Below are 23,483 nucleotides of genomic sequence, written 5' to 3' on the forward strand. Positions count from 1 at the left end.
ACTCACTGTGAAATGTGATGTTTTTGGTTACCAGGGAAACTGATGTTTTGATAGATATGACAAATATGAGGAACTAATGCTTTATTAAATGGAAATGCTTTTAAGAGTTTTGATTACTATGAAACTGAGATGTTTTAGAAAGAGTCTTGATTACTGTTAAACTAAGGTTTTTAACTTAGTAATGAAGTGAGAAGTCAAGAGCTAAGGTGAACTGGGGTCAAGTGTTCACAGTAAAGGTTATTAACCTCGAAATAGACTTCAGGGATTTTTGTGAGTCTGACATCTGTTTCTCTGTTTCCTGAGTGGAGGCCTGCTCTGAGCTGCAGATGGAACAAATACATTGATAGAGAAGTGAGACTGAGTGGAAGGGTCCAAACAGTCCAAACAGTTAGTTTCAGTTCCTCAAACATGGAGGGGTCTTAGGATGAGTTGGGGGGGAGCTGCTGGAACAGTCCAGAGTGGATGGTTTTAGTTCCTCCAGAGCACGCAGAGGCCACGAGGTCAGTGGATGGAAGCAGTGCACAAGTAAGGAGGGGGATGGATGCTGTCATCACGTATGTTAATTAAGTGTGCAGTCATTGCATATGCAAAAGGTTCAATTGTTGTATAAATTGCACTGGATCGAGACACGAGTTGGGAGTCGTTGCGAGGTGGTCACTCGTTGCAAGCCAGGGTAGAAATGCTCTGAGCAAAGGGGATTTTACCACGTAACTCGGACGGGGGATTCAACATGATCTGCAAAGGAATATCTGTTCTATTGGAATTATGGACTGAAGGAGTGCTCTTTCTGCACTGTTTGAGGATTACGAAAGACTGTGATCTAAAAATAACGCTGACTGAAGGAATATAACTGAACTCTACTATTTCCAAAGGATTAACACCAGAATGGATTAACAAAGTTTTTACTGGCCCAAAGAACAAAAATGGATACAAGCAGATCTAAATCTGGACCGAACCTCCTCCACCTCCTCCCTGGAGCAGAGCCCAGCGGGGCGTCGGTCTTCAGGTGAGCAGCCAGGTGAGGCCACACCGTCTGCTCTCCCCCTCCAAATTACATAGTCTGGGTGATTATCGCTCTTCTTAGATAAAAGCATAGTTCCAGTTAGGAGTCATATTAAGTGACTGTTATAAGAATTAATGTTTAATTGATTGTCTGATGATTTATGGGCTATTGCTATTTCCCTGCTGAAATATTATAATAAAGTATTCATCCTGCAATTAAAGTTAATAGATTGGAAATTCTGTTCATTTTTATCATGATGATGAATTAACCACATATATCTTCTCAGTTTGTAAAAAGTCAGGTTACTGTGTGCATTACATCTAAAACTGGTTCTGTCAGATTACCTAGTCGTTGGTGGCCTTTTCTAAACTTATCCTTGGGGTTATCCATTCCTTAACCTCTAAATTTAAACCTAGCAACTTACAAAGTGCAGAATCCGATGAGAGAAAAGCTGCCGTTAACAGACGTGACTGGTAATTAATTTGACCATTCAAAAGTGGCTACTCAGTTGAGTTAGTTATCAGTGGAAGCAGGATAGGCGTCTGGATGGAGGCAGTTAGAAGCTAGGCGAATTTTCTCGCTTACCAGCTTAAAAACGTTCCTCAGATCCCATCTGGGTTGTACCATATGGGCTACGGGAACCGGACCCGTTAGATGGAGAGCTGGTCCAGTAATTCTCTGATAGTTAATTAATTAATTTGATTGATTTAGGAGGTTACTGGCCTTAGGATTCTTCAACGGGCACCAAAAAATATCATTTCCTTGTCTGACAAAAATCCAAAAATTCAGCAAAAAAAAAAAAAAAATTCCTCAAATTTCTGAAAATTTGCAAAACCTTCAGGAAGAAAATTCCAATAATTCCTTAAAAGTTTCCCTTAAAAGTTTTATAAAAATAAATAAAATAAATCCCCCAAATTTGGCAAGAAAATTCTTGTAAATATGTTCAAAATATGAGTAAAAATCTTCCAAAAAAATCCTAAAAATATCTGAAGTGATTCCATATATATTAGTAAAACTTCTAATATTTTCTTTAAGTACATTCACATAAAAATCAACCAAAATCCAGCAAATTTCGCTGGATTTTGTTTTTTTTAACATTTCTTTTTTTCCACTAAAAAAATGTTCAAAAATTTCCCAAAAATGTTGAAAATGTGGACATCAGAAGTTTTGCTGTACAGATACATTTTTTTTTCACATATTCAAACTTTAAAACGGGTCAATATGACCCGCAGGACGACACGAGGGTTAAAAATGCACTCAAAGACATTCAGTTTAAAGTTGTTGATCGCTGAGAGAACGTGATTTTTTTTTTTTTTTTTTTTGGTATTTTCCCCCTAAACCAGACCTGGGCATCCTACGGCCCGCTGGCCACATCCGGCCCGCCGGATGACCCTGACTGGCCCGTATGAGGTCACTGGAAAATATTAAAAGTCAATGCAAATATATTTCATCACAATACATGCAAACAATACGCCTGCACTGCTTTTATTTTGAAAGATCTGCTAAATTAACGTTTTTTCGCGCGTGCTTTCCGTATTTAGCATAAGGTTTATGCGCTGATTGGTTTGTTGGTCAGCTTCAGTCCAGGAAGATGTCAGTTAACGGCAAAAACAGAAAGATTGATTCCGAATGCAGAGTTTTTAACAAGACGTGGACTTCCAAGTATTTCTTCACTGAAGTCAGAGGTAAAGCTGTGTGTCTAGTTTGTGGCGAACAGCTCGCGGTGCTCAAGGATTTTAATCTGAATCGACATTACGAGACCAAACATGGCGGAGAAGTACAAACATTTGACTCATGCAGAGCGGGGAGGATGTCTGAAGGTTTGCTAGCTAAACTGCTAAAGCAGCAATGACTTTGTTTTACCAAAGCTCACATCAAGGGATGCAGCAGTCAAGACGAGTTTTCTAGTATCCTACAAAATCACCAAAAACAGTAAACCATTCTCTGATGGAGAGTTTATAAAAGAATGTCTGGTGGACTCTGCAGCGTTTATATGCCCGGAGAAGAAAGGAGCGTTCGTTAATGTGGCCCTTTGGAGGCGAACCGTAACGAGGCGGGTGGAGAGCAGCGCCGAAAATCTGGAGCTTCAGCTGCACAACAAAGTGGACGATTTTGACGTTTTGTCCTTTGCTCTGGACGAGAGCTGTGATGTCCGTGACACAGCCCAGTTACTCATCTTTGTACGTGGACTAACAAAAACCTTTGAGATGAGGAGGAGCTGGCAGCTGTTCAGCCAATGAAGGGAACCACGACGGTTTACTGAGGTAAATACATGCATGAACAAGCTGGGACTAAAATGGGAGAATTTGGTTGGTGTTACTACTGATGGCTGTTCAAATTTGACAGGGAAAAATGTTGGACTTTTGAAACGGATGCAAGATAAAGTGACTGAAGTAAACCCAGAACAGAAACTGATATTTTTGCATTGTATTATACATCAGGAGGTGCTGTGTAAATCAGGGCTAAAAATCAACCACGTGACTGATGTTGTAGCTAAAGTAGTTAACTTCATCAGGGCAAGAGCATTGAATTACAGACAGTTTGTTGTCTTTGTGGAGGAGATGATAGTGAAGATAGTGAACATGGTGACCTTGGTTACCAGACAGCTGTCAGATGGATCAGCCTGGACAAGGTGCTTAAACGAGTTTGGGATCTGAGAGCAGAGATTCAAGACTTGGGCATTGTACATCATTGTATTGTGTAATTTACTGTTTTTATTGAGATATATTGAACATTGCTGTAAGTGTAGTGGGGAGCTGTTGTCTTTCTTTATGCTTCACAGTCATCTTAATGTAGATTTAGAAAAACTGACAACACCTCATAGCGTTCATGATGAACAAAAACTGACATGATAAGGCAAGTTTCAAATCTCTGCCAGCTGATGGTCACATTGTTGTAGAATAAATTCTGAGTGATGGCTTACTTACTTTGTTTGTAAAAACAGTGACTGCTGAAAAGTAATTAAAGCACTTGGAAAATCAGTTTCACATTTTAAGTATGTCTTTATGATAGTAAATATCTACAACTCAATAGGCAGCAATCGTAGTTTGAATGAAAAAACAAAATCTTTCATTAAATAGTTGTGTTCTGTGTTCCACATTTTCATTATATCATTGTATTGTTTCATTTATTGTTTTTATTGAGATATATATTGAGCAGAGCTTTTAAGTGTACTGGTCCGGCCCTTAACAACCGTCAAAGTTTCTCATGTGGCCCCGTATGAAAATTAATTGCCCACCCCTGCCCTAAACATTGCTGAAATGAAAAACTTATTGCATATCCATTCTTCATCGATCGATACTAACCCCGTTAACTCTGCTGGGCGTCCGGATGTTCGATGAAAAGAAGACGAGCAGAAACATTTACTTTGTTAGTATTCATTATAGTTTGTATACACAATGTATAGGAGCACCAATAAAAAACATCTTTTTTTCCAGATCGTTTTTCAACATTTTTTAAAAAGCCACAGATTTCGTTTTTTTTCTACAGAAAGCAAAGAAAGCTCTGTACATGAACAAGCAACAACAAATTCCTCATCATGAGCTGCGACGTGAACGACTCGCTGCTCGATTCATATCGTCTCTGAAGCAAAAAAAAAAAGAAACAACAGAAAAACATAAAAAACAAGACCAGCTGCCTGCTGCTTACCTAGGACACTACGTTACACAAACAGCTTCTGATATTTAAAACACAAGATATGTAAGAAATGTACTTTCCAAAAATTGTGAAAAAGTGCAATACAGGTTCGACTGTTTACAACTCGATAGATTATTTCCCAAACGGAGTCCGGTCCTTTTTTCTCAATCGCTCGTTCCGCGTTTTCTCCATAGTTAAATCTCTTACAGTTATATTGACATTCATGACGATGTACATTAATGAGAAACATGGTATTCACAAAAGTAGAGCAAATTACTATGATTGCAAATGACAGCTTTCTTTGGGTAAGAGGGTGATGAAAAACTAGCTTCTTAATGAACGTTTTTTACCTTTTTTTTTTTTTTTTTAACATCGGATCTGTGTTTAGAACAAGCTTCTCATTTTTTTTACTTCATACAAAACCTACCATGTAAAAAAAAATCTGGGAGTGCCCTTCAAAAGGCCAACATCTTTGCATCTGAGAAGATTTAGTAAAAGAACCGCGGCGTTGATGAACGACAGCAGGAAAGAAAAACAAGAAAACCAACAAACACTGGGCTGCACGCGCGATGTCTGAAACCAAATATTGGTTCTTTTTGGAAACGTCACACACATTCGATCGTAGAAAAGACAACTGGTCTGCTGTGGTTGATTGGTTTGTTCTTTTCGGAGGGGTGGGATCAGCGCCCTGAGTCCTGGGTTCCCCCGACCTGTGAGGAGAAGCTGTCGAGTCCCACGGTGACAGCGCCGAGCCGAGCCGAGCCGGGACACCGAGTCGTGTCGGCCGGCCGACATACAAACACGTTGGTAAGGCTTTTAAAACGGAGCTCCCACGACAAACTGAAGGAAAGAACATTTTAATGTACAAAGGGGGCGAGAAGAATGTAGAAACACGGCGCTTCTCCTTCGCCACTGATATGAAAACTGAGCTTCATCCCACTTTCATCCCAAACAATAAGAAATGAAACATCCAAAGAATGAGGCAGTTTAAGAAAAAAAACAACAACATATGTACACGTTTATAAGGATATGTGTGTAAAAAAAATAATACAATAACATAGAAAATAATAAAAAGTCATGGCACAATATATGACACAAGGGGTCAAAGCAAAAAAAAAGTTTGTGAATAATGTAGGCTTGTAAAGGAGGGGCTGGACTCCAATGTTCACTTCACTGAAACGGCCCAATAGATATACAAAATGCACAAAGAAACACGAATCAAACCAACACTGTCGACGGCGCCGCCTCCAGCACTGACATCTAAAAACCAGCACGTTTTTGGACTTTCTCCATTTTGACACTGAATCAACCGTCTCCAACTGGAACCGATTTTTTTGCTGAGGAAAAAGAAAGAAAAATTCACAATCTTCCGGTTGAAAAGCGACCAATGTTCTAAAAGTTCATCGTCTCTGAGAATGATTGTTCACGTTTTCTTCCTCTCATGGCCATCTCCTTCCTGAGACTGAGCGAGGTGAGCCGAAAAAGGGTTCAGTCTGGTGGAGGTTTTGCTTTTTTTTTTTTTAATCTCTGCAGAGGGGCGACGGGAGAGTTTTGTGTTTTTCTCGGACACCAGAAGCCACTTTAGCGTCCAGCGGCTTCCCGGCTCCGAACGTTTGGGTGCGTTTGATTTAAAGTGTCCCTGTAAATGTGTGTGTTTGACGGAGAGGGTGCGTTTGATTCGGGTGTGAGTGCATGCTCAGGGCGCTGTGGTGATGGCGTTCAGGTCCTTCATCAGGCCCTCCAGGTGGGCCATCTCCTCGGTCAGCTCGTCGGGCTCGTAGCTCTGGGGGAGAGGAACAGGGTTACTGCGGGGGGCGGGGGAGGGACAGGGGGCGAGGGAGGCAAGCACCTGGAGGAGGAGGAGGAGGAGGAGGAGGAGGAGGAGGAAGAGAGGAAGAGGAGAAGGAGGAGAGGGTCAGTCAGGGATCCTTCACACAGGACTGGGGGGGAGTGGAATGGGTGAGGTGAGGCGAGCTCACTGCAAAAACTCTACATCTTACCAAGTCTGTTTGTCTTATTTTTAGTCAAAATGTCTCATCCCACTTGATTTAAGATAAATTCACTAAACAAGAGACATTTCAGCAGATGGAGGGACTTGTTTTAAGACAATGCATCTTAAATATCTTAAGTCAAACAATCTTGAAATTATCTTGTTTTGACTTGAATTTTACAAGAAAACTCAAAATAAGTTTAATGCATCTCAAATTAGGAGGTTACATGAAAGCAAAAATCTATTTTTGAGTGAAAAACTACTATTTTTTAGCATTTGTGGCTTATTCTAAGACACCTCAGCTTGACAATCCTGGTAAAATAGAGCTTAAAATAAGTTTTCCCAGCTAATTTTAAGTTCTCAGTGTTCTAAATATCATATCTTATTTCAAGAAATCTTACCAAGACTTTTTTCCAGTGCTGGGCACTAGAAAAATGCCCTCTCAAGACAAGAAAAAAAAAAACTTATTTTAACGAACTTTTACCTTGAAATAAGTGAAAAAATCTGCCAATAGAACAAGTGAAAAATGTCTTGGTAAGATTTCTTGAAATAAGATATGATATTTAGAATATTGAGATCTTAAAATTAGCTGGAAAACTTATTTTTAGCTATATTTTACCAGGATTGTCAAGCTTAGGTGTCTTAAAATAAGCTAGACATGCTAAAATAAATTGTAGTTTTCACTCAAAAACAGATTTTTGTTTTCATGTAACCTTCTAATCTGAGATGTATTAAACTTATTTTCAGTTTTCTTGTAAAATTCAACTCAAAACAAGATAATTTCAAGATTGTTTGACTGAACAAGATATTTAAGATGCATTGTCTTAACCCTCCTGTTGTCCTCATTTACAGGCACCAAAAAATATAGTTTCCTTGTCTGAAAAAAATCCAAAAAATCAGCAAAAAAATTCCCCAAATTTCTGAAAATTTGCAAAACCTTCAGGAAGAAAATTCCAATAATTCCTTCAAAGTTCCCTTACTAGTTTTCTTTTTAAAAAAACAAACAAACAAAAAAACTAATTTGGCAAGAAAATTCTTGTAAATATTTTCAAAAAATGAGTAAAAATCTTCCAAAAAATCCTAAAAATATCTAAAGTGATTCCATATATATCAGTAAAACTTCTAATATTTTCTTTAAGAACATTCACATAAAAATCAACCAAAATCCAGCAAAATTCACTGGATTTTGGTTGATTTTTTTGTGAATGTTCTTAAACATTTTTAACATTTTTTTTCCACCAAAAAATGTTCAAAGATTTCCCAAAAATGTTGAAAATGTGGACATCAGAAGTTTCACTGTGAATTTTTTTTTTCTCCACATTTTCAAACTTTAAACCGGATCAATTTGACCCGCAGGACGACATGAGGGTTAAAACAAGTCCCTCCATCTGCTGAAATGTCTCTTGTTAAGTGAATTTATCTTAAATTAAGTGGTATGAGACATTTTGACAAAAAATAAGACAAATAGACTTGGTAGGATTTAGAGTTTTTGCAGTGGGGGGAGGATGGGAGGACAGACTAAAGAAACTGAAGCAGCAAAAAAAAAACAGCGACGACACACAATCAACAGCCAACAAAGCACGTAAAAACATGAAATCATTCCGGTTATGGGTGTTTGTTGGTTAAAATCGGTTGTTAAGCGTTAAATGAATTGATCGAAAAAGCAGCCGACATGAAAAAAATGGTGAGATTGAAGTTGGAAAGAATAAAAAAAAAGAGAGAAAGAAGAAACAGAAAGTGTGGTTACAACCAGCTGAAAACAGTCCAGTGTCCAAAAAAAACTTGACATGGATCTGGAAGGAACGTGTGACTGGATCAATTCATGAATCACATCAGGCTGCAGTTAGTCCCTGGACCAGACCAGATACTGGAACCATCTCAGGTGACCAAACCTAAGTGCTACTAAAATGTACGTTGGGTTATCATGAGTACATCAGGATGTGAGAGTCTTTTTCAATCTCATTTTTGTCGTTCTGTGTCTTGCTTAGTCATTTTGTGTCTCATTTCTGTCATTTTGTGCCTTATTTTTGTCTTTTTGTGTTCCATTTTGTGTCTCATTTTTGTCATTTTGTGTCTTGTTTTTGTCGTTTTGCTCCTTGTTTTGTCATTTTGTGTCCTGTTTTTTCTTTTTGCATCTTGTTTTGTCATTCTGTTTGTTGTTTTTGTCACAGACAATCTTGTTGCCATAGCAGTGAAATCTTTCTCAGTCTCCACTTTGTTATCATATTGTTCTGTGCTGTAAAGTTATTAACACAGATGATGATGTGTGGCGTTTCTTATTTTTTCATAATGAGGAATAATCCTGTTGAATTGGACTTTTGTCTCAGATCCTTTCATTGTGTCCATTAAACCAGTGATAACATTCATTAAGCTGTGAGTCTGCAACAGCATCATATCAAAATGTAAACTACAGACATATAGCTGGTTAAAAAGACCTGAAAGAATCGGTCACCTTGAGTGGTATTGATACTGGAGATGTTGGGTTTGGACCCATGGACTAAGTGCTCCAGTGTGTGGCGCTGTACTCACATTGTCCACGTCTTCTAGCATCTTGCTGGTCTCCGGCACGTCGGGGGCATTGGGCACGGTGACGGCCATCGGTGTTCGTGTCCTTCCCAGAGTTCCAATGGAAGCTGTTTTCACCACGTGGGGGTGAGTGGGAGGCCCTGGGAGAGGAACGGTCAAAAACACGACGGTCAGTGAAGGCAACACGAGAATGCAGCTTCAGATGAGCTTAAATCAGTTCGTGGAAACCCTCAGATCATTTCTCTTTATTTTAGTAAATCCTTGATCCTGGCTCAGTCTTAGAAACGTCATTCAGCTCACAGAGACTCAGAGCGGTGAGAATCAGTGTTAAGTTCACCTTTAAAGCAGGTTCTGGGTGTTTTATTTGCTCCTCTCACATTTTTATACAAAGTCCTGCACCTCTATGGAAACAGAACACTGACGTAACAATGAAATGCCGTAAGTGGAGGATGCCGTAAACCGAGGACCTCCTGTACTGTAATGCGATTCAGCCTCAGTGTAATTGTGTGTCTGAAGTGAGTTCTCACCGGTCTGAGCGAGCAGCGGGGTGCTGGGCAGGGCGGGGGACTCGTACGACGGATGGCTGGAGGCCGGGATGACGGGAACGGCGAAGCTCTTGAGCGGGTGGGCGTGGGGGTGCGCTGAGCGGTGAGGCGGCAGGTTGCTGGAGTAGCTGGGCTCCTCCTCCGCGGTGGTGGAGCCGTGGTAGCTGCCCTCGGGGTCGGCCAGGATCTCCGAGGGGCAGGAGGCCTGGGAGGAGGCGGTGGCCGGAGGCAGGGGCTCCGAGCTGGGGGTGTTCCTCACCGACTCTGGAGGGGAGGCAGAGGGGGGACAGGCAGTGAGCACATGGTTTACAGGATTTAACCCTCCTGCTGTCTTCATTTACGGGCACCAAAAAATAAGAGTTTTTTTGTCTAGAAAAAAACCCCAAAAATTCTGGAAAAACCCCCCCCCCAAATTTCTGGAAATTTACAAAAACCTTCAGGAAGAAAATTCCAACAATGCCTTAAAAGTTTCCCTTAAAAGTTTAATAAAGAAATAAAAAATCTTTTTAAGCATGTCTGGCTTATTTTAAGACTCCTAAGCTTGACAATCCTGGTAAAATAGAGCTTAAAATAAGTTTTCCCAGCTAATTTTAAGATCTCAATATTCTAAATATCACATCTTATTTCTAGAAATCTTACCAAGACATTTTTCACTTGTTCTATTGGCAGATTTTTTCACTTAGTTCAAGGTAAAAGTTCCTTGAAATAAGTTTTTTTTTTCTTGTTTTGAGAGGAGCATTTTTCCAGTGTAACACCTCAGCTTGAAAAATGTATGAAAAGTAAAATGAACCTTTTTTCTTGTAAAATTAAACTCAAAACAAGATAATTTCAAGATTGTTTGACTTAACAAGATATTTAAGATGCATTGTCTTAAAACAAGTCCCTCCATCTGCTGAAATGTCTCTTGTTAAGTGAATTTATCTTAAATCAAGTGGGATGAGACATTTTCACAAAAAATAAGACAAACAGACTTGGTAAGATGTAGCGTTTTTGCAGTGTAGAGCCCTGTCCGGCTGCATTCCTGCTGGAAAAGTTGATTCCTTTAAAAGTCCAGGTGAGCAAAAGACGGCAGAAAACATCATTTCAGAGGCCAGAGAAGAGCGGTTAGTACAGCTATGAATAGAAGATGGAGGCGGCACATGAATGAATGCGACCAGGTGAGTCTCACCTGAGGAGTCCACCCTGTCTAGATGGGAGATGGGGGAGGCGCAGGCGTGAGGGCGAGGGTGCCCCTGGTGGTAGAGGTAGCTGCGTGTCGGCGACGCCAGGCTGCCCATGTGATAATGGTGGTGATGGTTATCGAGGGAATGGATGGGGTGAGCACTAATCACAGCTGGAATGGAAAACACACGCACACGTACACACACAGGATGAGGTGTTTAAAAAGCCAAAATAATGATGACGGATGTGGAACTAGTGAGAAACATGCAGCTGTTTCTATCAAACACATTCAAATAATCCTCACTCAGTGAGCAAACTGTGGAAGGAAGATGAGCAGAAAACAAACAACGAACATTTAACGAGAATGAAGTGAAGCTGTTCTCTACATACAATAATATATACAGCGGTCCATCGTCTGTGGCGGCCGTTACATTCCAGATGAAAACCCGCGAAGTAGCGACTATTTTATTATTTCTATATATTCTAAGGCTTTATAAACCCTCCCCACACACCGCAGAGCAACACTTTATCTAGGAGGAGCTTCAATTTTTGTTTGATGTGCATAAATATGGTTATTAAACTTTCCTTTTACTTCTTTAACCCTCCTGTTGTCCTCATTTACGGGCACCAAAAAAATATTGTTTCCTTGTCTGAAAAAAATCCAAAAATTGAGCAAAAAATTCCACAAATTTCTGAAAATTTGCAAAACCTTCAGGAAGAAAATTCCAATAATTCCTTAAACGTTTCCTTTACAAGTTTCCTTTAACCCTTGTGTCGTCCTGTGGGTCAAATTGACCCGTTTTAAAGTTTGAAAATGTGGGAAAAAAACATATTTTCACAGTGAAACTTCTGATGTCCACATTTTCAACATTTTTGGGAAATCTTTGAACATTTTTTGGTGGAAAAAAAGAAATGTTAAAAATGTTTCTTAAGAACATTCACAAAAAAAATCAACCAAAATCCAGCAAATTTTGCTGGATTTTGGTTGATTTTTATGTGAATGTTCTTAAAGAAAATATTACAAGTTTTAATGATATATATGGAATCACTTTAGATATTTTTAGGATTTTTTTGGAAGATTTTTACTCATCTTTTGAAAATATTTACAAGAATTTTCTTGCCAAATTTGGGGGATTATTTTTTATAAAACTTTTAAGGGAAACTTTCAAGGAATTATTGGAATTTTCTTCCTGAAGTTTTTGCAAATTTTCATAAATTTGGGGAATTCTTTTGCTGAATTTTTAGATTTTTGTTCAGACAAGGAAACAATATTTTTGGTGCCCGTAAATGAAGACAACAGGAGGGTTAAAAATCTATGATACAGTGAGAGCGTGAAAAGTGAACCGCAACATGGCGACGGACCGCTGTATTTAAAATCTCGGTGTTCCAGTTTCTAAATTCTCTCCAGATTCGACTCCTCACACACTCTCACAGACACTTACGCTGAGGCGGCTGAGCGTCAAAAGGCATCATCATTTTAGGCCTCATCCCTCGGCGGCCTGCTAGTGTAGACATGCTGTCCTCTGATTCGTGGCCTAAAAGGTATAGTGGAAACCAGCCAATCAGAACGAGCCGCTACTCTGCTGCTGATTTCTGTTGTGAATGATCCACCTCAGGATCTTTAAATCAGATTTACACCTCTGGCTTTGGACTCAGCTTTCTTTGTTCTGAACTGAGTGGATTTACAGGAAATGGGTGAAAAGCATGAAATGTTCTGCATGATAAACATCAACAAAGACAACCATCCCATAATCTCCAGGACCTGAACACATGAGCTCATCTCCCTGTTTTCTAACTGAAGCTCTCAGAGTGTAGCTTCCTGTCTGCCGGCCAAACTCTAAACCAGGGGTGTCCAACATGCGGCCCGCGGGCCAAAAGCGGTCCTCCAGAGGGTCCAATCCGGCCCTCAAAGTGTAAAAATTCCAGAGAGGACATTAACTGCAGATTGTAAATTAGTAAAACTAGAAATTTAAAATCATTTCTAGACAATGACAAGTTGTTTGATTGTAAAGTAAAATACTAGATTGTTCATTTTGTTGTTTTGTGTCTCATTTTTTTAATATTTTGTCATGTTTTTGTTGTTTTTTTGTCTTTTTTTGTCTGACTTTTGTCGATTGTCTCCGGCTTTTGTTGTTTTGCTTCTTGTTGTTGTCATTTTGTGTTTCCTTTTTGTCTCGCTTGTGTTTTTTGTCTTATTTTTGACATTTTTTGTTTTGCTTTATTTGTTGTTTTGTTTTTGTCATTGTCTACTTTTTTGTCATTTTGTTTCTCGCTCTTGTCATTTTTTTGTCTTTTGTCGTTTGTCCATTTTTTTAATTGCTTTGTCACGTTTTTTGTTGAATTTTTAGTCCCGTTTTTGTTTTGTTTCATATTGTTTGTCTCATTTTGTATAATTTTTTTCTTGCTTCTGTCATTTTGTGTCTTGTTTTTGTCATATTTTGTGTTTTGCTTTATTCGTTGTTTTGTGTATTGTTTTTTGTCTTTTTGTGTTTTTTTTGTCTCGCTTATGTTGTTTGTCCATTTTTTTGTCGCCTTGTAACTGTTTTTGTCAAATTTTTTGTTGTGTTTCGTGTCGTTTGTCTCATATTTTGCCTTTTCCCCTCGTTTTGTCGTTTTGTGTCTTGTTTTTGTAATATTTTGCCTCGTTTTTGGTGGGGTATTTTTTTGTCTGACTGTCGTTTTGATCATAAAGTAAAAATACAATATTGTTCAGTTCCGGAGAGCTGTGATTAAAATGTGGAGTTGTGGTTATTTCTAGATTATTCTGCTGTGGTTTTACTGGTCCGGTTCACTGGAGATCAGACTGGACTGAATGTGGAACCTGGACTAAGATGAGTTTGACACCCCTGCTTTAGATTTTTGCTCGGTGTTATTATTCATGTGAGCTCTAACATGTCATTTTTAGGCGACACTGACCGCGGTAGGAGTTGCGTCTCTGCTGCAGGTGAGGGTTGCTCTCCAGGCCGCTGTCGGCCGGCGTGATGTCCTGCGACGTGCGAGGGATGGGCGTCTCGGTCATGACCGGGTTGGGCTCCGGGGACTTGTCCATGGGCTTCAGCTCCAGCCTCTCGTGGTGGATCCACAGGTCGGGAGGCTTCAGGTCTTTGGAGTTCCCCTTGTACTTGTGGGAGCCGTTGGAGGACTTGGAGGCAGCTCGCTTCCTGCAGGAGGAGAGAACAGAGCTGACGGTGAAACACTGGACTCATTTACAGAGAGGAGGAGGAGGAAGAGGAGCTGTAGGCGAAGAACCAGAGTGATGCATGCAGATTAAAAAGGCTATACGGGTCAGTTAGATGTTGTTGGTGAAGCTTGAGAAGAAACTTTGATGTTCGATGAGTCCTCTGTGCATCATTAATAAGAGCTTTTCTGCTAGTTTCAATATTAACCCTGGTGTCGTCCTGCGGGTCAAAATTGACCCGTTTTAAAGTTTGAAAATGTGGGAAAAAAATATATATTTTCACTGTGAAACTTCTGATGTCCACATTTTCAACATTCTTGGGAAATCTTTGAACATTTTTTGTGGAAAAAAGAAATGTTAAAAATGTTTCTTAACATTCACAAAAAAAAATCAACCAGAATCCAACCAAAATTTCACTGGATTTTGGTTGATTTTTATGAAAATATTATTATAATTATTATTATAATTATTATTATAATAATAATAATAATTATTATTATTATTATTATTAATAATAAAGAAAATATTAGAAGTTTTACTGATATATATGGAATCACTTTAGATATTTTTAGGATTTTTTTGCAAGATTTTTACTCATATTTGGAAAAATATTTACAAAAATTTTCTTGCCAAATTTGGGGGATTTTTTTCCTAAAACTTTTAAGGGAAACTTTGAAGGAATTATTGGAATTTTCTTCCTGAAGTTTTTGCAAATTTTCTTAAATTTGGGGAATTTTTTGCTGAATTTTTGGATTTTTTTTTCAGACAAGGAAACAATATTTTTTGGTGCCTGTAAATGAGGACAACAGGAGGGTTAAATCCAAACGGTGAGTTCTTGAGGCCGTTTCCACAACATGCACTTCTTTTTCATAACTTGCTTGTAAATTTAATTACTATTATTATCATTTTTTCGCACTGTAATTATGCTTTAACTGTGTAATTTACAGTTAACAGTTTCGTATTTGCTGCTGCCTGTCTTGGCCAGGACTTCCTTAAAAAAGAGGTTCTAAATCTCAACGGGATCTCTCCTGGTTAAATAAAATTTAAATAAAATAAAAAATGAGGTGATGTGGTCGTGTGGCCGTCAGATGTGAACCTCCAGCCCTTCTTACTTCTTCTGGTGGGACGTGGTTCTCCGGGTGCAGAGGAAGGCTCCGACCACCACCACGATGATGGTGAAGGCTCCCACCGAGATGATGATGACGATCACCAGGATGTGGCTCTCACTGCCGCCGACCCCTGATTTACCTCGAGAGCAGAAAAACTGGATTAGACTTTATAAAATAATATCTTTGTAAACGCATTTTTAAACATCAAACACTGATGTACAACAACAACAACAAGGGGCCATGTGGATCCATTAAACGCATCACAATTCATGTATTAGCAGTATTTCAGAGCACTTCCATTCTACTGTTCTCTATTGTGGTTTATTTTAGTCTGCCTGAGTCCGGACTTTGCATGTGTTTGTTTCCATACAGTTTGATTTTCACTTCCTTTACATAAATGCTACATCAAGATAAAGGTGTAAGCTTTTAAAAAAAATGAACAAACCAATAAAAAATGAAACAACCTCATAGTTTCTGGTATATTTCTGCAGGATCCAGTACATTTTAAGCCCCTTACAACTGATTCCTCACTAATCTCTGATCATTTCTTGGAGTTTCTTCATGCTAGAAGATCATCTGGTCCTTATGATGCTTCTGGATCATGATTCTAACTGTTGGAGCATCTGAGTAATAAGCTGAGCAGGTTTAATTAGTCAGAATAAGGAGGTTGGTGGGATTAAACTCTTACCCACTGAGGTCCCGGTGTCCACTGGGTTGTGGTTTCCTGGAGGTCCCGGCTTCGGTGGAGGATTTGAAGCTGATTCAGAACAGAAAAAACAGTTGAAAACAGTGATATTAACGTCCTCTTCCGGCGTCACATTCATGCCCAATGAGACACAGAATAATGTGGACACTTGGACAGACACAGACAGACATGCAGCTCAAGTTATGATCAGCCCAGAAGATGCAGATCCTCAGACAGAGGAGACACAGTGGTGGTGGAGTGTGGAGAGGGTTTACCTTGGTCATTAGCCATTTTGTCAGAGGACTCAGCTTAACAGGCCAAAGGAGAGCAGGGAGGGAGACACAATAAAAAGCAGAAACTGGTTAGCTGAAAAGAGCAGCAAGGGAGGCTGAAATAAAGCCAGAGAGATGGAGGAGGACGAGGAAGAGGAGGAGGAGAAGGAGGAGGATGAAGAGGAGGAGAGGGGAGCAACTAGAAGGATGGAAAACAGTGAAAAAACCAAACAGCTGCTAGAGACAGAGCCAAGCCGATAAAGGAGCAAAGCAGCTAAGTTTAACCCCCGTGTCGTCCTGCGGGTCAAATTGACCCGTTTTAAAGTTCGAAAATGTGGAAAAAGAAATTAAAAATTCACAGTGAAACTTGTGATGTCCACATTTTCAACATTTTTGGGAAATCTTTGAAAATTTTTTGGTGGGAAAAAAGAAATGTTAAAAATGTTTCTTAAGAACATTCACTAAAAATCAACCAAAATCCAGCGAATTTTGCTGGATTTTGGTTGATTTTTTTGTCAGTTTCCCTGAAAAATTTTATTTTAAAAAAAATCACCCAAATTTAGCAAGACAATTCCTGTAAATATTTTCAAAAAATGAGTAAAAATCTTCAAAAAAAATCCTAAAAATATCTAAAGTGATTCCATATATATATCAGTAAAACTTGTAATATTTTCTTTAAGAACATTCACATAAAAATTATCAAAATCCAGTGAAATTCGCTGGATTTTGGTTGATTTTTATGTGAATGTTCTTAAGAAACATTTTTAACATTTCTTTTTACCACCAAAAAATGTTCAAAGATTTCCCAAAAATGTTGAAAATGTGGACATCACAAGTTTCACTGTGAAAATGTTTTTTTTTCCCCACATTTTCAAACTTTAAAACGGGTCAGTTTTGACCTGTAGGACGAAGCGAGGGTTAAGGACTATCTGGCTGTTTAGCTGCAAGATTTTCGTGAGCCATATAAAAGTTTTCAGGTGACCTGCAGGACGCCATCCCCCGTCTCGGCCTCAGTCCATCATGCACACTTACTCTTAGGGGTGCGGAAGTGCACGGCCTCAGACATGGGGCCCATCCCCTTGGAGTTCCGGGCCTGGATCTTGAAGTAGTAGGTGGTGTCCAGCGTCAGCTCCTGGATCTGGTGCGTCAGCCGGTTCCCCACCACCGGCTCAATGACCCAGTCGTGGACCTCGGCGTTCACATCGGTGCTGTAGTAGATGATGTAGCCTGCAGAGAGATTCTTTAAGGTTCAGCAGCTTTAAGCACATGAGGAGTCCTGTATCACACCCTCTACTGTATTCATACGGTTTCCACCGGCTTTTAAGTGTTCGGGGCAGTGATTAGACGGAGATGGAGGTTCCTCTCTCCTATTAGCTCCGCAGTGAAACTCTCAAAGTACATATTCACTGTGTGCAGACCAATGCTCTGCCTGACTGTGATTTCATTAGTCCGGGTTCAGTGGAAGGTTCGTAGAAAAAGAAATCAGTGGAGTGCTGTTAGTAAAAAAAGGTCTTAACGGTAAAAAGTGGAAAAACAAGTCAAGAACCTGCAAACCACATGAGAGAGGCTCACCAGTGATCTTTCCGTTGGCTTCGGATGGAGGCTGCCAGTTGACGATGATGGTGCGAGGTTTGTTCTCTTTGCTCACCACGGTCACGTCTTTCGGCGAGGAGCTGGGGACTGACGGAAAGTAAGGAAAGACACGTCAGAGGAATCAAAGAGGTGTTGAAGTTAGCTACTATCTTTTACTACAGAACATGATTAAACTCTCTTTTTGTGTCCCTTTCTAGATGCTTTAAGGCAGGGGAGTCAAACTCAGTCTGGTTCAGGTTCCACATTTACCCCAGTCTGATCTCCAGTGATCCGGACCAGTAAAACTACAGCATAATAACCTATAAATAACCACAACTCCTAATGGTTCCTTTGGTTTAGTGCAAAAAAGTACATTCTGAAAATATTCACATTTAAGAAATTATCTTTTTACAAAACATGATGAACAAACTGACATTTCTGAAGAAAACTAAATTCAATTTGATCAACATTCAGCCTCAGTTCATCATTTCCACATTACAACTTCCAGATCACAGAGTGTCTACAAAGGAACACAACATTTAGTCACCTGGAACTGAAAGATATAGTATTTCACTGTATGATCAAAGAACAGAAGTCAGACAAAAAAAAAGACAAAAAACAACAAAAACAAGACAAAATATTACAAAAACAACAGTGAGAAATAAAATGACAAAAACTGAGACGAACGACAAGAAACAAAAGAAAAAAGAGACAGAAAATTGATAAAAAGTAATAAAGTGACAAAAAATAGACAAAAACAAGACAAAATATTATACAAGTGACACAAACAAGACAAAAAATGACAAGAAAGGAAACAAAAAGACAAAAAAATAACCAAACAACACAAGCGAGACAAAAAACACACAAAACGACACACAAAACAATGAATAAAGTAAAACACAAAATGACAAAAACAAGACAAAAACCACAAGCAAGACAAAAAGCAAACACAAAACGACAACATACAAGAGACAAACGACAAAAGTCAGAAAAAAAGACCAAAAAACAACAAAAACAAGACAAAATATTACAAAAATGAGACACAAAACAACCAAAGAACAATCTAGTATTTTACTTTCTGATCCAAACAACTTGTCATGGTCTAGAAATGATTTTAAATTTATAGTTTTACTAATTTACAATCTGCAGTTAATGTCTTCTCTGTAATTTTTCCTCTTTGAGGGCCAGATTGGACCCTCTGGAGGGCCGCTTTTGGCCCGTGGGCCGCATGTTGGACACCCCTGCCTTAAGCTAATTTCTTCTGTTAGAAGTGTTCCTGATGCACTAAAAACAACAATCTAAAGCCTACTACTCCATGTGTCAGTGTAAACTGTATTTACTGGTACTTGTGTGTGTGTTGGGCTGCACAGTGGCGTAGTGGTTAGCACTTTCGCCTTGCAGCTAGAAGATCCCTGGTTCACGTCCCGGCTTTCCCGGGATCTTTCTGCATGGAGTTTGCATGTTCTCCCTGTGCATGCGTGGGTTTTCTCCGGGTACTCCGGCTTCCTCACACAGTCCAAAAATATGCTGAGGTTAATTGATCATTCTAAATTGCCCGTAGGTGTGAATGTGAGAGTGATTGTTTGTCTCTGTATGTAGCCCTGTGACAGACTGGCGACCTGTCTAGGGTGTCCCCTGCCTTCACCTGAGTCAGCTGGGATAGACTCCAGCCCCCCCATGACCCTAGTGAGGATTAAGCGGTGTATAGATGATGGATGGATGGATGTTTGTGTGTTTATGACCTTGCGGATCCACCCCTGGCTGGGATGAAGTAAACAACGGTCTTTTGTGAAATTAAGAAGCTCCACATCTTGTTAAAAGTCCAATAAATCTCAGATAACACATCTCTGTGGAAGAAAATTACTTTCTTGGTTTTAATGTCAGATTAATTCTGAAGCATCTTTTAGCTTGCCAAGCGCACTTCACAATGAAGAATGGGCTCTGACAGCTTCCAGCCTGCAGATTTTAATAACTATTAGATATGCAGCAAACACACAGGAGACGGTACAGCTTCAATACAGGACGGGAGATAGATGGACAATAAGTGTAGGCTGGCAGAGTGACAGCATGAGTAATTCTACACTGGACAAAATGCCCCTCTAAAAACAAGAAAAATAAACTTGTTTCAAAGAACTTTTACCTTGAAATAAGTGAAAAAATCTGCCAACAGAACAAGTGAAAAATGTCTTGGTCAGATTTCTTGAAATAAGATATGATATTTAGAATATTGAGATCTTAAAATTAGCTGTGAAACTTATTTGAAGCTCTATTTTACCAGGATTGTCAAGCTTAGGTGTCTTAAAATAAGCTAGACATGCTAAAAAATATAGCAGTTTTTCACTCAAAAATAGATTTTTGCCTTCATGTAACCTCCTAATTTGAGATGTATTAAACTTATTTTGAGTTTTCTTGTAAAATACAACTCAAAACAAGATAATTTCAAGATTGTTTGACTTAACAAGATATTTAACCCTTGTGTCGTCCTGCAGGTCAAAATTGACCCGTTTTAAAGTTTGAAAATGTGGAAAAGAATATATATTTTCACAGTGAAACGTCATGTCCACATTTTCAACATTTTTGGGAAATTTTTGAACATTTTTTGGTGGAAAAAAAGAAATGTTCAAAAAAATATGTTTCTTTAAGAACATTCAGAAAAAAATCAAACAAAATTCGCTGGATTTTGGTTGATTTTTATGTGAATATTCCTAAAGAAAATATTAGAAGTTTTACTGATATATATGGAATCACTTTAGATATTTTTAGGATTTTTTTTGAAGATTTTTACTCATTTTTTGAAAATATTTACAAGAATTTTCTTGCCAAATTTGGGGGATTTTTTTAAAAAGAAAACTTTTCAGGGAAACTTAAGGAATTATTGGAATTTTCTTCCTGAAGGTTTGGCAAATTTAAAGTTTGAAAATGTGGGGAAAAAAATATTTTCATAGTGAAACTTCTGATGTCCACATTTTCAACATTTTTGGGAAATCTGTTAACATTTTTTGGTGGAAAAAAAGAAATGTTTTTTGAAAGATTTGTATTCATTTAAAAAAAATACAATTTTTATTTTATTTTTATTTTTTAAATTTTTATTTCTTGCCAAATTTGGGGATTTAAAAAAAAAAAAAATGTTAAGGGAAATCTTTAAGGATTTTTTAGAATTTTCTTCCTGAAGGTTTTGCAAAATTTTATGAAGTTGGTGAATTTGTTTTGCTCAATTTTTGGATTTTTTTCAGATGAAGGAACAATATTTTTTGGTGCCCATAAATGAAGACAACAGGAGGGTTAAGGTGCATTGTCTTAAAACAAGCCCCTCCATCTGCTGAAATGTCTCTTGTTAAGTGAATTTATCTTGAATCAAATGGGATGAGACATTTAGACTAACAATAAGACAAACAGACTTGGTAGGATTTAGCGTTTTTGCAGTGTAACACCGATGCAGTCAGTTTCTTAGTTTAAGCCTGGCCCATTAAGGGGAAAAAGTCATCATTTACAGATATTGTGCCAAACAGAAGGTCACAGGAGCAGGTTTATAGTAATGAGTCAGGAAACAGAATGAGTTCTATTAGCTTGAAGCCATAAAAGAGTCAGGTGTTGGTTTGTGGCTCCTCAGGCTGAGATCTGGCCTCGGCTCTGCAAATCAAGGAGAGAGACGTAAACGACGCGCTCATCTGAACACAGAGCTGCATCACGGGTGCCGTTATCATCACGTTTATTGGTTGGGAGTTAATCTGATTTGGCGTTTTGCAGGGAGTTAGTCCGACTCACAGCAGAGCAGAGCTGAAATTATCACCGGCAATCACCCACAGGTTCCTCAGTTTCACTCTGAGTTAATACGACTGATAAATACCTGTCTGGGGGTTTAGATTCTACTGATGGCTCTCTGATATTCCTCAGCTGCCTCCTCTCCTTCCACTAGGGCTGAAAACAGTCAGATGTTAAGCCGTGTGTCCACTAGATGCTATTTTCCCGCACGGCAACGCACCGCATCTGAAAATCTCACGGACGGCGGCCGGTCACTAGCGGACCACAACATGGTCACATGACAGCGCTACGTGGTCACATGACCGAGCTTTCAGCTGGACAGTCCGCCAGACAAGTCAGATAAACACAGCGGCTCGGCCGCAAATTTTCCCTTTTATTTCAAAAACACTTCAGCGAAAAGTAGACATTATACAGGACGGCGTGTGCAGATCCAGCTGTTAGAAGCTTCTCCTCTGTGGTGAACTGTGTTCAACACCTGCCGACCTTCTTTAAGCACCTTGCCTGCTCCTGATTGGACAAACGCCTCGAGTTGGGGGCGGGTCTGCTCCTGGATTTCAAGCCGGACCAACATGGCGGCTCGGACACAAATTTTTCCTATTATTACAAAAACACTGCAGCGAAAAGTATTTCTGAAAGCATTTGAGGCAGAAATAATCTGTGCAGCAGATGAGTCTGTCCTCGTTTTATTTCACCGATGGCTAGTTTAGAAGTTTGAGGACAGTTTCACGATGCGTGGAATCTCCGCACGCAGGAGTCCAGTCTACTTTATGCAAATGAGCTCCAGGTAAACACACCGGATCTCAGCTGGAAATGCATGTGGCATGCTGGTCTGGTGCGTTTCCTGCTGTGATCCAGTGTGTTTACCTGGACAGGGCTGTAGCTCATTTGCATAAAGTAGACTGGACTTCTACTTTATGAAAATTGGATGCAGCGTGCGGAGATTCCACGCATCGTGAAACTGTCCTCAAACTTCTAAACTAGGCGTCAGTGACCTAAAACCAGGACAGATTCAGCTGCTGCAGATTATTTCTCGCTTCAAATGCTTTCAGAAATACTTTTCACTGAAGTGACCACATGACCACGTAGCGGCCTGCTGTTGCTCAGAGCTGTCATGTGACCACGTAGCGCTGTCATGTGACCATGTTGTGGTCCGCTAGTGACCGCCCACCGTCCGTGAGATTTTCAGATGTGGTGCGTTGCCGTGCGGGAAAATAGCATCTAGTGGACACACGGCTTCTGTTTGTGTGTTGTTGCTGTTGTGTTTGTGTGGCTCCTACTGGTCTCAAAGCTGGTGCCCTGCGCCGTCATGCTCCAGGTGTTGTTGTCTTTGTGTGTGTTGTTGTTATTGTTGTTGTTGTGTTTGTGTGTTGCTGTTGTGTGTTGTGGGGCTCCTACTGGTCTCAAAGGTGGTGCCCTGCGCCGTCATGCTCCAGGTGCTGGTCCTCCGGCCTTTGGTCACCATGACGGAGAACTCGTAGAGCGTGTTGGGCTTCAGAGCCGTCACCATGTGGTTCAGGCTGGTGGTGTTGGCCATCTGGAGGGAGAAGTTTCATTTTAAGACTGGACAAATGACAAACAGGATGAGTGCTAACATCTTTCTTTTACTGTTTTATCCGGTGTTTTGTGCATTTTAATGCTCCGTGAAGCACTGAAAGGTGCCTTAGAAATAAAGTTTACTATTGTAGTTTACTATAATAGTTTTAATGCTTTTAAAATAATTTACTCGTATCAGACTATTTAATGTTTTTTATGGACTTTTGTAATGTATTGACTCCGGTTTTATCACTATTATTTTTACTCATTTTATTGATCTGAAGCACTTTGAGCTGCTCTTGTTGTACAAACTGACGCCATTATTATTATTACTATTAATTATTCAAACTTGTTTTCCATTTAAAAATAATAGTCATTCACTGAAGACTGAAGTGAGACTAATTATAGTAGATCTAAAAATAATAATAACCCGTCAGGATGTCTCGCAGAGTTTAGGTCGCGTTACACACATTGATTAGTGGAACCAGGATCTATTACACATTTGCCTAAA

General features: G+C 39.4%; 1 protein-coding gene and 1 long non-coding RNA gene across 11 annotated transcripts in view; both read right to left on the minus strand.

Annotated features, from left to right (window-relative positions):
* Positions 1-4,364: 4,364 nt before the first annotated feature.
* The window catches only part of neo1a (neogenin 1a), a 242,255-nt gene continuing 223,136 nt past the window's right edge, over positions 4,365-23,483 (minus strand). For 3 of the 10 annotated variants that reach the window (XM_055011891.1, XM_055011901.1, XM_055011898.1), the window contains exons 18-29: positions 22,835-22,973; positions 17,678-17,785; positions 17,138-17,332; positions 16,109-16,141; positions 15,837-15,905; positions 15,152-15,287; positions 13,778-14,022; positions 12,304-12,396; positions 10,869-11,033; positions 9,683-9,964; positions 9,159-9,295; positions 4,365-6,488 (exon numbers count right to left, since the gene is read on the minus strand). In XM_055011891.1, the coding sequence (XP_054867866.1) occupies positions 6,336-6,488; positions 9,159-9,295; positions 9,683-9,964; positions 10,869-11,033; positions 12,304-12,396; positions 13,778-14,022; positions 15,152-15,287; positions 15,837-15,905; positions 16,109-16,141; positions 17,138-17,332; positions 17,678-17,785; positions 22,835-22,973 (1,755 nt within the window). In that variant the 3' untranslated portion in view covers positions 4,365-6,335. Of the gene's footprint in view, positions 6,489-7,844; positions 8,157-9,158; positions 9,296-9,682; positions 9,965-10,868; positions 11,034-12,303; positions 12,397-13,777; positions 14,023-15,151; positions 15,288-15,836; positions 15,906-16,108; positions 16,142-17,137; positions 17,333-17,677; positions 17,786-22,834; positions 22,974-23,483 lie in introns of those variants that run through there. The other 7 variants (XM_055011915.1, XM_055011899.1, XM_055011904.1 and 4 more) reach the window with 6 other exon arrangements.
* On the minus strand, positions 19,526-22,727 carry LOC129349243 (uncharacterized). The gene is made up of 3 exons (XR_008602168.1): positions 22,717-22,727; positions 21,525-21,595; positions 19,526-21,307 (listed from the first exon to the last, which is right to left on the minus strand). It is a non-coding gene; the product is annotated as an uncharacterized LOC129349243 (long non-coding RNA).

This window comes from Amphiprion ocellaris, chromosome 1 (assembly GCF_022539595.1).
Source record: "Amphiprion ocellaris isolate individual 3 ecotype Okinawa chromosome 1, ASM2253959v1, whole genome shotgun sequence".
Lineage (NCBI taxonomy): Eukaryota > Metazoa > Chordata > Actinopteri > Pomacentridae > Amphiprion > Amphiprion ocellaris.